Source organism: Bubalus kerabau, chromosome 4, assembly GCF_029407905.1.
Source record: "Bubalus kerabau isolate K-KA32 ecotype Philippines breed swamp buffalo chromosome 4, PCC_UOA_SB_1v2, whole genome shotgun sequence".
Lineage (NCBI taxonomy): Eukaryota > Metazoa > Chordata > Mammalia > Artiodactyla > Bovidae > Bubalus > Bubalus kerabau.
The window spans coordinates 143,178,973-143,196,515 of NC_073627.1; the positions used below are offsets into that span (position 1 = coordinate 143,178,973).

General features: G+C 48.7%; 1 protein-coding gene across 6 annotated transcripts in view; it reads right to left on the reverse strand.

Annotated features, from left to right (window-relative positions):
- The window catches only part of FAM219A (family with sequence similarity 219 member A), a 61,449-nt gene extending 44,563 nt beyond the window's left edge, over positions 1–16,886 (reverse strand). For 4 of the 6 annotated variants that reach the window (XM_055578864.1, XM_055578863.1, XM_055578861.1 and 1 more), the window contains exon 1: positions 16,522–16,886. In XM_055578864.1, coding sequence (XP_055434839.1) covers positions 16,522–16,581 — 60 coding nt within the window. In that variant the 5' untranslated portion in view covers positions 16,582–16,886. The remainder of the gene's footprint in view (positions 1–16,521) is intronic. The other 2 variants (XM_055578865.1, XM_055578862.1) reach the window with 1 other exon arrangement.
- Between the last annotated feature and the right edge of the window lie 657 nt (positions 16,887–17,543).

Sequence of the window (17,543 nt, forward strand, 5' to 3'; positions counted from 1 at the left end):
GTAGCCAGCCTCCACTTCTCAGCTTTCTTGCACTATTCGATGCTCCTTTGTTTGTTTGTTTTTAATTTTTTTTTTTGGCCACACCGTGTGGCATGTGGGATCTTAGTTCCCAGACCAGGGATCAGCCCAGGCCCCATGCATTGGAAGTGAAGAGTCTTAACCACTGGACCACCAGGGAAGTCCCTATCAGATGTTCCTTTGCATTGGGCCAAACGACTAAGGGACTAGTAGCTGTTAGGCTTGGGTGGTGGAAGTGCAGCACTCCTGTGGGTGGGAGCAGGGCCCCGGGTGGGTCCAGTCTGCAGGAATTGGCTCTCAAGCTCTGTGTGCCCTCCTGGTTAGCCGGCTCGCAGTACCTGTGGTGCTTTCACGGCTTGTTCAGGGCACATGCACACTTGGAAGTGCATATCTTTACAGTCTCTCCTCTGTGAAGATGGGCACCGGGGAGTGAAGATCCTGGGCCATGCAGGAATGCTAAAATCCCAGAAGGTGGTGGCTATGTTCTAGCCCTCAGAGGCTTTTGAACTTGGTTGGAAAGAGAAAGGGGCCTGCCTATCCATCCCCTCCTCCTGCCTCTCACGGACTATCCCGGCCCACAGTCCAGCTAAACAGGAAACCAGGCTTGGGTCCCTGCCAGGGCCCAGGCTGGGGCAGGAAGCTCAGGAAACCAGTGAGAAAGACCCTCTTTAGCATAAAAGAAGGCTGCTCAGAAATGCTTGGGAAGGTAAAATAAACCCAGCCCCTGCTGATCAGTTTCCCAGAGGAGGAGGGGACTGGAGCTGCTGCTACTCACTAGCAGGGTCAAGTGTGGCCCTCACAGGATTCACAGAGGGCACACCTAGGGGCTTCGTGAGGAGAGACAGTGCTCTCTCAGCGAGGACAGACTCCAAGGAAGGACCCTCCCTCAGAACCCAGGTCCACAATGAAGCGGGCTAGGCACATGTGGTCTAAAGACATCCTGGGCCATCTTGGGTTGATAAGGAAGGACATGATGGTATAGGATAAGGGCAGTGGTAGAAAAAGGACCTAAAGAAGAAAGGGCTAGGGAGAGCTGTGATATGTCTTGGGACAAAGGCAGAGAATTGACAGGGGTTCTCTGTTGTTCAAATGTGAAGAAAGCACCTGATGAAATAATGGACTGAGTCACACACAGACAACAGATTTGTGGTGGCCAAGGTGGGGGAAAGGTGGGGGAGGAATGGATTGGGAGTTCAGGACTAGCAGATGCAAACTATGATATATAGGATGGATAAACAGTAAGGTCCTACTGCATAGCACAGGAAACTACATTCGTTATCCTATGATAAACCATAATGGAAAGGAATATGAAAAAGAATATATATATATATATATATATATATGACTGAATCACTTCGCTGTGCAGCAGACCTTAACACAACATTGTAAATCAACTATATGTGCTTAGCTGCTTATTCGTGTCCGACTCTTTGAGACCCTTTGGACTATAGCTCTCTGTCCATGGGATTCTCCAGGCAAGAATATTGGAGTGGGTGGCCATGCCCTTCTCCAGGGGAATCTTCCCAACCCAGGGATCGAACCAGGGTCCTCTGCATTGCAGGCGGATTCTTTACCATCTGAGGCACAGGTGAAATCAACTATTCTTGAATTACAGTAAATTTTAAAAAAAAGGAAAGAATGGACTGAGGTGATAGCCATCAATGGCTGCTAAAAACATTAGGTGAAAGGCTGAAGAGGAACCTTTGTGATGGAGATATCAGGCTAACTACACCACTAATCAATCTGAACAACACAAAATGTGGGACAGCCATGTGTTCAGTGCCTCCTGATACGATGCAATGGGAAATATGGAACACCACCTTGGAAGTATCCTTCACAGAAAAGTTGAATTAGAATCTGATCAGACCTTGAGGTTTAATTACCACTCTGCAGAAATACTGGAGACAGAGGACTACAGATGAAATAATTATTGAAGGTAATCTAGTGGGTGGGTACAGATGAAACAAGACTAGCCCTAGGTCGATAATGATTTAACTTGAGTGCTTCACTTTACCTTTTCTCCACTTTATATGTGTTTTAAATTTTCCATGACAAAATGTTTTAACATTTTTGAGAAAGTCTGCAGACTGGAAACTGCCTCCTTCTCCAGCCCACTGACCTGTGGAGAGAGTAGTTGCAACGTGGACTTTTTCAAGCGTTTCCTGAACCCTGAGAGTTGGCCTTTGAGAGCTGAAATGAAAGCAGGACGTCATCCACTAGTGTCAGTAGTGGGGTTCTCCAGGAAGGCCCCCTCCACCAACAGGACTATGCAACAGCCAGGGCTCGGAAGGCCAGGGGCAGAGCCTCCTCCAGCCCAAGCCCACTCAATAGACCCTGCTCTGGGAACCAATGGGAGCACTGAGCACTTCCATCTCTCAGTTTAGTTCAGTTCAGTCACTCATTCGTGTCCGACTCTTGGCGACCCCATGGACTACAGCATGCCAGGCTTCCCTGTCCATCACCAACTCCTGAAGCTTATTCAAACTCATGTCCATCGAGTCTTTCATCTCTAGCCTGGCCTAATCAGGGCCCTACCAAGGAGGCCAAGGACTCTCCTCATTTGGTGATAAGAATAATAAACCATCTCCTCACCCTCTCCTATAAAAATTCTCTTGGGAAGCACTGGCAAAAAATGGAAATCACCAGCCTTTTAATCACCATCAACCTTTAGATCTGAAATGATATAGTAATTTGCAGTTCATTTTCATATACATGATCTTATGTTTATTTTATAAATAGTTAAAAAGATTAGGAGCTTGGCCAAAGGTCATAAAAAAGGGCTAGAGCTGGAATATGCCCAGACAACTACCTACCAGGGCTGTGCACAGCTCCTGCCCTGAGGCCCATGCCCCTCACTAGTTCTCCCTGATCTCTACACACACACACACACACACACTGCTCAAGGATACTCAGACCAATTCCTCTCCTGGAGGTCCCTAAGACTGCCTGGTTGCTGTAGCTCTGCCCCTGGCAAATGAAGGCTCTGAAACATGAAGTTCCATCAGGAAGTTGATGGAGAGGCTGATAGCTGAGCAAATCTTGGTTGCTGACAGGTTCTCTTTGGTGCCAATGTTTTCTATCTTGAATATCATCCCCCAGCCTGGTCTCCCTCCCTGACTCCATGTAATAATGTTCCCTCCTCTTCTCCAAACTACTTACCAGCCACCACCACCTTCCTACATCATGATCCCCATTATCCTCTAAGTTTATGACCTCCTTTGAGCCAGGGCTGGAAGCAGCAGACCTGCTGAGAGCAGAGAGGACTTTCTGGAAGCTGAAATCCTCAGGGAACCCCTTTGAGATTTGCAGGAGGCCCAGTGCAGGTCCTTCTCACCAGCTGCTACAATTAACATGTCAATGTGACTGCTGGCTTTCCCACCAGAGGCACGCCTGCCCCTGGACAGAACAGCTTGCAGGATTTGGTTTTTGTGCTAAGGAGAATGTGAACCCCATGCCTGACAGACAAAGAACTGGACATCGAGGTTGACACTCTTCCCTTCCTCTGATAGCTCCTGATATATACTTTTTCATCTCAAAGAGGATGCATGCAAGTCATCCAATGGTGGAAGACCCAGGTAGGAGTTCTTCATCAGCAGAACTAAGTTTTTGTGCTCACTAAATATTACACATCACAACTCTATTCATAGCTTTTCCAGCCTCACAACAAAGTGGGCAGCATGATCATCAGCTGTGCCACCAATAGGGGCGTGGCTGGATTGACTCCTCCATGTTTCACTTTTTTCAAATAAGTGCCCTTTAAATCTTTTTTGTGTTTTTTTTTTTTAAAGATTTAATTAATTTGTCTTTGGCTGCGCTGGGTCTTTGTCGCTGTGTGGGCATTTTTTCTCTATTGAGGTGAGCAGGGGCTACTCTCCAGTTGCAGTGCTTGGGCTTCTCATTGTGGTGGCTTCTCTCATTGCACAGCATGGGCTCCAGGTGCTCCGGCTTCAGTAGCTATTGCTCACGAGTTCTAGAGCGTGGACTCAATAGTTGTGGTACATGGGCTAGTTGCTCCATGGCATGTGGGATCTTCTCGGACCAGGGATCACCCCATGTCCCCTTCATTGGCAGGCAGATTCTTTACCACTGAGTCACCAAGGAAGCCCCTAAATCTTTTTTTTTTTTTTAATTCACTTATTTGGCTGTAGTGGGTCTTAGTTGTGACATGTGGGCTTCTCTCTAGCTGTGAAGCTGCATGGGCTCAAACGGGCTCAATAGTTGAGTAGCAGAGCCCCGTGGCATGTGGGATCTTAAGTTCCTGGACCACAAATCAAACCTGTGGCTCCTGTACTGCAAGGCAGTTTCTTAACCACTGGACCACCAGGGAAGTCCTAGTAAGTCACTCTTTGTCAGAGCACTCAAGCGCCTTCTCATCCTGTGGTCTCAGCTCAAACATCACTTTCTCACCGGAGCCTCTCCTGACACCCCCAATCTAAGGTGGGAAGCTTTATTATTCTCTCATGCTACCTTGTTCCTATCTGTTCTCTCTCGTCATAGTTTGTCACTGTAATTTTGTCTGTGCATCTTATCTGTTTGACATCTCTCTTTCCCACTGGATTGCCAGTTCATAAAGGCAGGGTCCATGTTTGCTGTATTTACCATATCATTCCTTGGGTCTGATATAGTGTTTTGAGGTGCTCAAAAGCTATTTTTTGAATCACAAATGAGTGTCCCAATTCATGTATCCCCCTGAATCTCTCATAACTCCCTACATGTTCCATATACTCTGCTAATGAAGTCCCACCTAGTCATGCCCCTCTGGGTCTTTCCTGCTCCCTTCTTTAGAATCACCTTGCAGCCTCCCCACTCTTACTCATTTTTAAAGGATGCAGCTATAGTCTTCTATAGTTTTGTTTCATGAGAGCAAGTTTCTTCTTTGCCAAACTGTGAGCTTTGGGAGCAGAAGCTATACATCCAGGAGTTAAAAATGGTGGGCGGGGGGGAGGGTGGGGGCGGCGATTGGGTGATGAGACTCACAATGCATTATAAGTGGACACTGCAAACCAGGATGTTATATGTATCAAGTTACATGCTAGAGGTTAGAGGCTTTGGGGATTGGTTGAGAGCTCAGTACAACAGTCAGGGAAGGCTTCCTGGGGAAGAAGAGTTTATATGGATTTCTGAAGCATGGGAAAGAATGGAATAGGCCTAGAAGGAGAAGAGAGAGAACATTTAATAGGAGAGGAGGCCTTAAGATGCCAATAGATGAGAGGAGTAAAGGCAGGGCCTTGCTGGACCTACTGGGAAGAAAGTTGGCATGAATGGTAGAAAGTATGGCCAGCTGGAAGGAAAAAATAGTATAGATACCTTAAAAACCAGCAGAGAAATTTAAGTTGATACAGAAGAACTTAAGCTCCACATTGTGAGGGAAATAACATGGGCCTGAGAGTCAGGATGCCTGAATTCTAGTCTTGGCCATGCCAACCTCCAGCTGGGCAATGGCCAAGTCTATTTATCTTTGTGGAATTCTGCTGGCACATCTGTAACATAGGCACAAATTATTTTCCCAATCTATTGTACAAGGTGGGGTTCAGGTGTTTTGGAAACATCTTTGCATCTACCTTAACAAGGAATCCAAGATAAGGATAAGACAACTGTATCCATAAACTTCACACAAAGACAATGGATTAAGGCCACGGGATAGGTAGAATGGAGAATTCACATCTTATTGAAGGAGAGGAAAGAATACATGAAAAACATGACGTTTTTGATTGACCTTGAAAGACAGGAAAGATTAGAAACACGTAATAATGACAACTAGGAAAGTGCTGCTCATACTAAGCTCCACCGTGAATTTTGGGGGGCATGTTTATATCACACACACTTAATAGAGTCATGTTTAATGCTGGAATGTTGTTCCTAGCTCCTGCTCTACAGAGAGTGTGGCATTTTGCAAAGAGCAATGTGTCTTCTAGGTGCCTGGCTTCTGGCCCCATTTAGGAACTGCTGCCACAGGAAACACGAGGCAATGGAGTCCAGAGGCAGAAGAATGTCCACACTTTCACCCAAAGGCCCTGGTTCCTCCCTGTGAACCCACAGGTAATATGAAGTCTATCCATCTTTCCTTCCTTAACTCTAGTCCTTTAGGCATTTGAAAACCTTAAAATGCTTTAATGCTTTTTCTGAAACTGTTGCTTTTCCTGCTTTGTTTTTACTGGCTGAACAGCCTCAGTTCTTCCAACTATTCCCACAGGACACAGTTTTGACTCCTTTCATTTCCAGTCCTTTCTTCTTTTGAAGGATAACATTAGCTGCAGATGCAGCATTTGGACGGCGCTGACCAGTGCAGAGTAGGACTCTCGCCTCCTAGGACCTGAACTCCACAGTTCTATAAACATAGCCTAATAGCACATTAGCTTGTCTGGTGGCTGTGTCACTAGCTCTCTTTGAAGGTCGACCCTAGTCTACCCACTCACACACCCTCACCTAGGTTCCTATTTAAATTCCACATGTAAATTCCAAGGTGCTGAATTCAGCCAGCTCCATCTCTGAGCATAAGAGTCATGTTACACATAAGCAGCATAGTTTCTACTAAGTATGAAACCACTACCTCACTAGCTCCTATGGACTTTTATCTATATTAGCAGCCAGCCTGGCCTAAGATTTCATTGCAGGTTCTTGCCTTGGTTCTACATTACTAGGCAAAGGGCTACCCTATTTCAGATGTGACCTAAGTTCAATATAACAATAGGTACAGGGACTTCCCTGGCAGTCCAGTGGTTAAGATGCTGCACTTCCATGCAAGGGGAGCAGGTTCGATCCCTGGTCAGGGAAATAAGATCCCACATGTCATGTGGTGGGGCCAAAAGAAAAAAACAGGTACAGCCGTTAAATATGATCATAAAACTTCCACTGACAATAAAGAGAAGTACAGTACCAGTGTTTTGAATGGTGGCACCCCACAGTTATCTATACTGGTCAGATCACATGAAGAGGTCTGTGTCTATGGCCAGGAGTGGGAAACTTAAAAGCGCCCACTGGAGCAGCTAGGATGACTAGAGATTTGGAAACTAGAGTCCAGGAAAATGGTAGAAAGAAGAAACAAAGCCTGTTTAGCTTGGGAAAAAGAATGCTAAGGCTGTATAGCCCACTGTAGGGCCTCTCCCCACCCATAACTGCTGGCTTAAGGATTTCCTCTCGGAGTCTACTTCTTCTTCTTGCTCCTTTGGCCGTGGGCTTATAATTTCATCTTTAGTGTGGCCAACCGCTTATGAGATATTTATCAGATCTCTCTATGAATCTGCCTCTCTTCCCCTCTTATCTGCTCAGCAGAGTCAAGGTTATTCCATCTTACATGGCCTATTTCCAAAGGATTGTTACCTTTACATCAAGTCCATACTGCAAAAACCCATGCTGAAGATCAGGGTAGGAAAGATCAGTTTTCTCCATTCATTTCTTAAGGAGCCACATCCTAAGACTCCAGCCCTCAGCAGAACAGATTGCTAAGCCAGCTACCATCTCCAGGAGAATTCCTTTCCTGCATTGCTTGCCTAAGATGGCTATGACGATGCAAGGTTATGGCAAGCAGAACACTAGAACTGACGTCCCGCACTGAAGACTATGGCAGACGTGAAAGCTCAACCAGGTCACTGTTTCTCTTTGAACCAGGACTTAGTCTCAGAATTCACCTTAACACATGCTCCAGGCAGCTGGGACTAATCAGCGGGCACTGGAATAAGGGGTGAACAGAACTGAGGCATGTGGCAGTCACACCACAGTTAAAAGTAAAATACTAAATGGGTAAAGTGTACAATATATGAATTATATCTCAGTGAAGCTGTCAAAAAAAGAAAAGTTAATGGTGAAAATTTGCTGGTTTCACCAAAGCAGCATTTAGTAGAGGGACTTGAAGGAAAGCACCCCCCCCACCCCCCCGCCGCCTTAGCATTATCTTGAGAAAAAACTAGGCATTTGATATTTGCTTCCATACCTGACCAAAGTTCACTAAGAACTTCCTACCGATTGCAACAAATTCAGATCCTCACATAAAGCAGCAACATCCTATTAGAAACTAGCAGGAGGCAGAATGGTGTGGCTTATAAAACAGGCTCAGAAGAGCTTGGAAGAATAGAAACCTAGACTCGATCAAAACAGAAACTAATTTCTTTTTTAAAAAATTATTTATTTGTTCTGTGCCAGGTCTTAGCTGTGGTATGGTGGATCTAGTTCCCTGCAGGGATTGAACCTGGGTCCCCTGCATTGAGAGCACAGAGTCTTAGCCACTGGACTGCTAGGGAAGTCACAAGACTAATTTCTAAGTCAGAGTTTCCCTAAGAATATTCCACAAAACACAACGGTTCTGTAAGATGTTAATAGATATAACAAGGAAAAAGTTCCATAGTTACATAAGCTTGAGAAACACTGGGTTAAACAAAGCTGGAAAGGGTTCTTTATTGCAGGGCTTCTCAGAGTCTTTAAAATGCTAGCAAACATTGTGATAGGATAGAGTGTATAGGTTCCCAAAGGAATTTGTCTATAGACTCTTTTATCCCCCCATAAAGTACCTCAAAGGACCAATATTCCTAAGAATGTACTATAGGAAATGCTGGTCTAAGCCAGGCTTGCCTGAGAGCTTCACTAATTCCTTTGTAAGGATAAAACTGGAAATTAATATGGGAACTATAAATCATTTATAGTTTATACATAATTATGTTTAAGTTAACTACATTATAAAATATATATGGTTCTCACACCACAGTTTGAGTGCAATTAATTCAATCAATCTTAGTTAAAGTACCCCTTCAGGTACTGTTCCAAATAGATAGATGGGGTGGACTCTGGTTATGACAGCCAAGAGTCTGGTGATGAAAAGAGGGAAAACCAGGCCAGGAACCACAGTAGCTGGGCTCATTTGTGCCTGGGTGTAGCCTCTTGTCATACTTAATATTCTCAGGGCTAGAAAGGTCATTCAGAGAGCACTCTTTATAGCCACTGTGTGTGTGTGTGTGTGTGTTTAGTCACTCAGTCGTGTCTGACTCTTTCTGACCCCAGGGACTGCAGCCCACCATACTCCTCTGTCCATGGAATTTTCCAGGCAAGAATGCTGGAGTGGGTTGCCATTTTCTCCTCTAGGGGATCTTCCTGACCCAGGGCTGGAACCCATGTCTCCTTCATTGGCAAGAGGATTCTTTACCACTAGACCACCTGGAAAGCCCCCTTTACGGCCATTAGTCCCCTCTTACTTGTATAGACACTCACATACATTATTATCATTATAGAAACTTAAAATTCACCCTCAAGAGACACAGCCATCTGATCCTCAATTTGACATCCCTGAATAACAACAAACACTAGTATATATTTGCTTGAACTGGTTCCTAAGAATGTAAAGTGTAGAGGGATCTTCTACGGCCCCCACCTACCCATTCCTCAGGCCAGACCCTCTGGACCTTCTTCCTAGACAACTTCCCCACTCCAGAGTCCCTCCCTAAAGCCAGGAGCTCACTCTGCTGCTCCAGGGTGAGGCCTCTGGGTCATGTGCCAGTTTCTGAACTGCAAAACCAAGCCAGATCCAGAGCTGCTCCCAGCTCTGCCTCCTTCCTTCCTTCCTTTCTCCCGCCCAGACGGCCAGATTCCCACCAGAGTCTCCTTAGGAAACAATGACTTGAGAGTCTGCTGAGCCACGCCTCTTGCTTCCTTCAACCAGCACCTCTGGGTATTAGCCCTAAGCCTGATTCTCTGTTTCCTGCCTCCTCTGGGGCTTCCTGCACCAGTTCTTCTGGGTTCTGCTGGAAGACAGGAAGCAGCTAAGCCAAGATGCTGAGTCTCAGGACTTCCCTGGTGGTCCAGTGGCTGAGACTCTGTGCTCCCAATGCAGGGATCCCGGGTTCTACCCTTAGTCAGGGATCTAGATCCCACATACCACAACAAAGAGTTCCCACGCCATAACTAAAGATCCCATGTGCTGCATCTAAAGACCCAGCACAGCCTAAAAAAATAAATATTTTAAAAAAGAAGAAGCAGCTGAGTCTCCCATGTCCCCTTTCCAGACAAAAGGCTCCATCTGGCCTCTCAAAGAGGGTGGAGGGTCCCTGAAGCTGATCATGTTCAAGTGAGGCTCTGCTCACTCTGAGCCATAGTCAGTTGACGGCAGCAGGCAGCTGGGGGTTGGAAATGACTCAGCTTGTCTCCCAGCCACCATGGAGCCAGGTAACCTCCTGGTACCACATGCCCATCTGCAGAGGCTACACTAGGGTGTTTTGAGAAGCCAGCTCACCCTGGACCGATCTGAACCCAGAAGCCTGCTACCCTGCCTGGAAGACAGCAACCTGGGCGCTGCTCCTACACCAGGCACAGCTTTCCAGGCTGGTCTCAGAGAAGGAAGGTTATGACAGCCAAGGAACATCTATATATATGTTCCTTTCCATTTTGACTCTTGCAAGTGAAGCAATAACTCATACAACTATTCTAGAAGAAATCAGTGAACCAATCAGTCAGAAAACCAGAGGTTTGACCAGAATGATGGTAGAAGGCAAGGCAAGGCCAGAAACTGCAACATCAAACACTCTCACAACCAACAGAGAATTTTATTTTTCCTTTATCAAAGTGCTGCTGGGAAGAAAAAAATCTACCATGGCTCCTCACTGCCACCATTTCACTTGGATCTATCAAAGCAGGTTACAGAGGGAAAGCATTCACTGGCATATGAGTGCATTTCTCCATATCCTTTTGAGGCTGTGGGGCCAGTGTCACTCTGCTCTTCAGTTTTTCAGGACTCCTGGGTCCCCCCATCACCCCAAGATTGCAGCTTCAGCAGCAAAGCAGAGGGAAAAACAAAGCAGTCTTCCCCCATACAAGCAGTTCCTGGAGCCAAGAGGTACACAGACCCTTCAAATTTCCCTGGGTGGTGATGGTACCTTTTTGCCATCCAGATATCCATGCCAGAAACTTGGGAGTCATCCTTGACTCGCCACCTCTCCACGCTACCTGCAAATAGGTACTGTATCTGTATATATGTTCCTTCCTCTCCTGCTTTAGTGCAGGCATTAATCATTTCTTGCCTAGATTATTATTGTGTGTGTTAGTCACTCAGTTGTATCTGACTCTTTGCAACCCCATGGACTGCAGCCCACCAGGCTCCTCTGTCCATGGAATTATCCAGGTAAGAATACTGGAGTGGGTAGCCATTCCCTTCTCCAGGGGATCCTCCCAATCCAGGGATTGAACCTTGATCTCCTGCATTGCAGGTAGATTCTTTACTGTCTGAGCCACCAGGGAAGCCCAGATTATTGTACCCACCTTCATATTAGTTTCCCAACCTCCAATATCACCTTTTCCAGTCTCTCAACCACTGCTGGAGTGACAGTCCTAAATTCAAATTTGGTCATGTTATTTCCTTAACTATAAGCCTTCAATTATTCAAATGCATCCTTTTGATCCTTCCTTTATGCTCTTTACCTGGAACTCTTGTCCTTACCTCCTCATATTGACAAATATGCCAATATTGACAAGTTTCTTGTCCTCTTCTAAGAGCCCATTCAGCAATGTCTCCTCTGTGAAGCCTTCTCTGACCACTAGATGAGAGGCCTTGGTGGACCTGGTTCTTACTTCTTACAGGGCTCATTACCCCGAGTGCCTCGATCTGTCTTGACTGTGTATATCCATCTCTGGAGCAAAAGGGTGTGCTACTGAGCCCAGCACAACATTTAGCAGAAAGCAGGTTGTTAGTGTTTGTTGCGGAGAAGGCAATGGCAACCCACACCAGTACTCTTGCCTGGAAAATCCCATGGATGGAGGAGCCTGGTAGGCTGCAGTCCATGGGGTCGCTAAGAGTGGGACACGACTGAGCGTCTTCACTTTCACTTTTCATTTTCATGCATTGGAGAAGGAAATGGCAACCCACTCCAGTGTTCTTGCCTGGAGAATCCCAGGGATAGGGGAGCCTTGTGGGCTTCCGTCTATGGGGTTGCACCGAGTCAGACACGACTGAAGCGACTTAGCAGCAGCAGCAGCAGTGTTTGTTGACTGAGGAGATGAGCAATAAGGGAGAAGCTGGAGGTCTGAGCAAACCTGATCCTCACTTAGCAATATAGGAAGAGAGAGAAGGGGGTGCCTCTTTCAGAGACTGAGAAATGTACTGGGTCATGAGCTACATGGACCACTAGGAGAATCCACCCTTAAAGTGAAGAGTCATCTTCCTATGGATATAAGGAGGTGACCTAAGGTGCTCCAACCACAGAATATATGTATGTCGATTTTCCATAGTGGCTTCTTGCTAGCTTTACAATGTTCCCTCTGCCACTTTCAGGAGCTGCTGTGGCCCACCCATTAAATTAATGTCCTGACTATCCCCACCCCTGAGTGCCAGGAGTCAGGAGGAGTTTGAAACTCTTTTCCAATTTCATGTGGTCAAAGGGTCAGAACCTCAGCATTCCCCCTGGGAGCTATCCCTCTTTCCCAGGAATGCCCTCCATTGATCTCCACCCTTTCCTAACAAGTATCTAAAACCTTCCTGTAGCCATTTGAGCCCAGTCTTCTCCTGGCCACCCCCTAGAGAGATCTCAGTTGTCTTTATCTGTAAAGTACCTGGAACTGAGCATATGCTTATGAACTAAACAAATGTGTTCATGGATAACCTGGGTTTCAGTGAGGCTAGACTAATATTTCTCTCAAGTGCACAGAGACTCCACCTGGTGCCATATGCCACCCCCCCCCCTTTTTTTTTTTGCACTAAATCTCTTCCTTTCCAATTACAGTCAAAGAGAAGACATATAAGCTGTGAGGCTGTACCAACCAGCCCAGCAAACAGACAATACGGCCAGAGAGCCTATCCCTGCTGCTGATACAAACAATAGCCAAAATTCAACCCACCTGCTCAACAGTGAACTGTGGACAGCTGGGAGCCTCTCTAGATCACTGCAGCGTGTGGCTTGGCCACAGAACTGACATACAGGGTGTGCCTGTCCCTGTCAGTTTCTTGGGGAAAATCTGTGCTCAGAAACACTCAGGAGTGTCTAGGAGCTAGACATAGCAGGAGAGGAACCCAGGGACTAGGTCTCCAAGAGGAGCTCTCATTCCTTTGATAAAGAGACAGAAAGAGAGCTTGCGGAGCTCTCAGGGCTGGGCCCAGGCCTGGTTCAGCTGCAGAGACCCAGCCACGCCAATTAAACAACTGGTGTGATGAGGAAAGGAGGGAGGGGACTCCCTTCAGGCAAATTCCCACCCGGGACAGGAGGCTCCTGCAGCTGTGGCAACAGCAGCACCAACAACAGAACAGGGACCTCTTCCTCTTCCTCCCACAGAGAACTAATGCTTAAATTAGCACCTTGGAAACACCCAGATCTGCGGGCTGTGCTTTTTCTCCCAGCTCCTGCCACTCCCCTAGGTCTCCTATTCAAGTGAAATTTTCTCTTTCAAGTAAACTAAAAAAGATGTTTTCCATCTAGAGTTCATCTTTCCAAGTAAGGAATGGCCCCTGGATTCTTCCAGCCACTCTAGGATGGGATAGGGTTATTTGTTGATCAACCCTATGTGACAGGCTACTATCAGTAAGTACAGCTTGGTCCTGAAGGGGCAATGATACTGACACCAGTATTACCCTGTTTCCCTCAGGATTTAAGGAGACAGCCCCCACTCTGCCTTCAGAGGGCCTCACCCTGACGGGGGTGAGCATGAACAGTAACTTCTGTGGAACTGTGAACTCCAGAAGTCAGGGCTATATCTGTATTGCTAACCACTGTGTCCCTAGTACCTAGCGCAGTACCTGGACTAGAGCTGGTGCTCACCAAGTATTTGGTGAATAAATTTGCTGGAACAATGACATCAGAACACTATGATATTCTTTGGAAGAACAAGGAAGTATTATTCAAAGAAATAGTTTGTCTTCACTTCACAAATAGGAAAACTGAGTCCAGAGAAGACAGATTTCCTAGAGGTCTCAATAAATAATGGCAAAAAATGAACTAGGTCACAGCTGAGTCTTAGATCCTGGTTTTCATGGTCTACCCAAATACCCCTAAAGAGCTACTCTGCTCTGCTCTTCTGCAGTATGCCACCTTGATTCCTTACACCCTGAAATGAAGACTCTTGGGGAAACTCCACACAAGATTCTATTGGTCTCAATAGCACAAAGAGCACTTAAGGAGTTCTGTGAGTGTGTGCATGCGTGCTAAGTCGCTTCAGTTGTGTCTGACTCTTTGCAACCCCATGGACTGTAGCCCATCAGGCTCCTCTGTTCATGGAGGTTCTCCAGGCAAGAACACTGAAGTGGGTTGCCATGCCCTTCTCCAGGGATCAAACCCACGTCTCATGTCTTCTGGATTGGCAGACAGGTTCTATACCGCTAGTGCCACCTGGGAAGCTCAAGGAGTTCTAGGAATCCTCAACTTTGACATGGGAACAGAGATGGGGAGGTAGAGACATGCAGGGCAATGGCTATGACCCCTAAATGAGGGATGACTATATTGCTGTTTCCATAAGATTCAGCCTCAACAAAGTATCCTCTTGCGGAGAAGTGCTCCTTTAGCCTTAAAGAAGAGAGTCTGAAGTCAGTCAGAGCTTTTCTGATAACTGCCTCCTTGCCAGAAGCACTCCTTCTCTGGAGCCACAAAGACCAGAAGTAGTTCAGAAGTCTTTTGAGGCCACTACTCACTCAAACAAACCATCGTTGATAACTTCATTCAATAACAGAGGCACCAGGGACAACTGGGGAGCCTGGTGACCCCTTCCTTCTCCCCGCTCCCTGGAAAACAGCTATTGCCTCCCATCTTAGGAATCCCAGATAGGAGGCAAGAACCAATTCATTGCTCTCTTCTGATGCCTTAGATCTCTTCCTCTGCTCCTTCATCTGCCCTCCTTTTGATTTTTGCTTAGATAAAAACTGGAAGGGCGGTCTAGCTTGACAAGCTAGATCGGCTGGAAGGATAATCCAGAAAGGAACATTCTCTTAGCCCAGCCTGAAGTTCTTCAGGTTTATGGGACAGACTTCTTACCAGGATTTTCTAGCCCTCAAACAATCCAATAATGGCATCAGGCTAGGGAAAAAGTCCATCAGCATCTCTTTCCCCTGTTTAATATTGTACACTTCTGTAGAACTTCTCTGTTTGGGCTCCTAGAACTAAGTCATCAGGAAAGGAGGAAAAAACGACACATCTCTTGCCAGGTGGCCTCTAATGATTCCCTCTACCATCTCCAAAAGGTGTGGCTTAGAGTAGGTCATGGGTCCCTGTCAAGGTCTGTCTTGGCTGCTGTAATGGACACATTACTTGCTCAGAAAGCCACAAAGCACATCTGTCAGCCAGGGCCGGGGTGGGAGGGGGGGGGTGGGGGGGTGGGAAAGGCAGAATCTGTTCCTCGCCTTCACTTAACACAGAGGGGAGAGGGTTAGGAACCCCAGAGCTTCAAGACTTGGAGAGCTCTGTTCAGCTCCAGCTGAGCTCAGAGAATACCGCACCCACACCTTCAGATTCTCGGCCTGGCTTGCCTCCTTCCAGCTCCCACCCGGACTCCAAGTGGGAAAGAAGGAAAAGCAAAGCGAACAGAGCCGAGGCACTCCCCTCCTTCTCCCTCTCCCTATACCAGTGGGAGAGACGCCGCCTCTAGGCCTCAGCGTGTCTCCCCAGGCAAATGTACAAGCCAGACAGGTATACAAGGGGAGCCGACGCCAGTGGGAATGGTCTCTCCCAGGCCAGCCTCCGTGCACGGCCCTCCCTCTTCCATCCCCTCCGCGCCGGCAGCGATGACATCATTCTTCCCTGACTCCCGGACCGCGGGCAGGATCGGAGCCCAGCAAGGACTCCCAGCACGTAGGCCTAGGATGCTTCGGGCTCTTCCGAACCGGTGGGCACAGGCGGCTCCTGTGCGGCCCCGCCCCCTCTCCCGCCGGTTCCGAGCTCTCTCATCTGAGCCCTGGATTCTCCATCTCGCCGCCGTGCTCTCTTCTTCCCGGCTCCTGCATCCCCAGCCTAGATTGCGTGCACTCTCGTCCGGAGAAGAACCGAATTCCCGGGGCCTGCATGGACACCGTCCCCCTACCGGTCCTCGGCCCGGGCCCCGCGTTCCCACCCATTGCCAGTGAACTGTCGGGCAGGCCCCTCCTCCTCTACAAACCTATTCGCGTCCCTCAGGCTGACTGCTCCTGGCCCCCTCCCCCGCTCTGAGCATCACAGGCCTCTAGGTCTAAACGCCTCCCTACCTCCCATCCTCGGCCCCTGAGCCTGCCTCCGGCGGTGCCCCGTGACAGTTCCCTTCCTTTCCCCGCTATGGGCCTCCACTAACGTTGTGCACCACTGTGCCCCTGCTCGGTTCCATCCGACGGCGCTCCGCGTAGCTCCCTCGGCCTGCCTCCGCTGACAGTGCTCTCCGCCCTTACAGGCCCCTTTGCTGTCATCCCACATGTTCTCCCACGGTTTTCTCGTCCTACAAGTCCCCCTCCCCCAGCGATGCGTTTTCTTGGCTCTCTACCCCATCCGAGGCGTCCGCACAGTCCCCAAGGCTTGACTCCCTCCCTCCCCCTCCGGCAGCGCCCCCTCCCGGCCCTGGCCAGCCCGCCGCCCTCCCCCTCACCAGCGGCTGCATCTCCGAGTGCGCGGTGGGCACCTGGAACCGGTCGATCTCCTCCATCATGGTGCCGGCGGGCGAGCGGGCCGGGGGCCGGGCGCGGCCGGGGACGCCGACGGGGACCGCGCGGGGCGGCGGCCCCAGGTGCCGGGTAGGTGGTGCAGACTAGGCCTCCCCGGACCAGTCGGGCAGATGGAGGGTTAGGCGCAGGGCAGGAGATCTGCAGGCGGGCTGAGGCCGGCGTGGCTCGGTCGGCTTGCCTAACGCTACAGCGTCAGTGGCCGGGCAAAGCCGCAGGTCTTGCCTCGCCTCCTCCTCCGCCGCCGCCTCCTGTCAGCAGCTCAGCCACTGCGGTGACTCGGCAACTCCACTTCCGGGTCCGGGACACCGCCTGAATCCTGCATTATTCATGAGGAGGCGGTGTCTGGAGACCGAGCCCCTCCCGCATGCAGGAGTTCTAGTGGCGCGGCCGCCGGTCGTCTTGCCTGACGGGGCGGGGCCTAGTGGAGCCGGTGGTTCTCCGAGCGCCCAGCCCCGCCTTCCCCTCGAGCCGGGAGGGGGCATCAGAGGCGCCTGCGCCTTGGCTGCTGGTTAGTTGCTGGGTAACCGCGTCGAGGGAGGAGACGATTCCCTTCTGCAAGGGCGCGGAGGACCCACAACGTCGGCTGTCCCCAAAGAACCCCTGAGACTGGGAATTGAAGTGAAAGAGAATCTGGATTTTCTGTGCATTATTGAGGGGACGGACAAACTTCTTGTCCTCAGGCAGAGGAGCGTTTTGTAGGTGCTCCAAGTGTTGAGATGCTTCCCGCTTCTTCAAAGATGCCCCACAAACAACCGCCTCCTCGTAAGCAGGTAACACACCTCAACCTGCTCTGTCTTGATGACCTCTGACCTTCGCTGCCAGTGACCACCGATCATACCTCTGCTACTGACGCTTCATCTTCCTTTCCCTGTTGACTTTCTCCCTGACTCCTGGCCTGTGTTCCCAGTGACCTCTGACCTGGTCCTGCTCTCTCCCTCTAATCCTA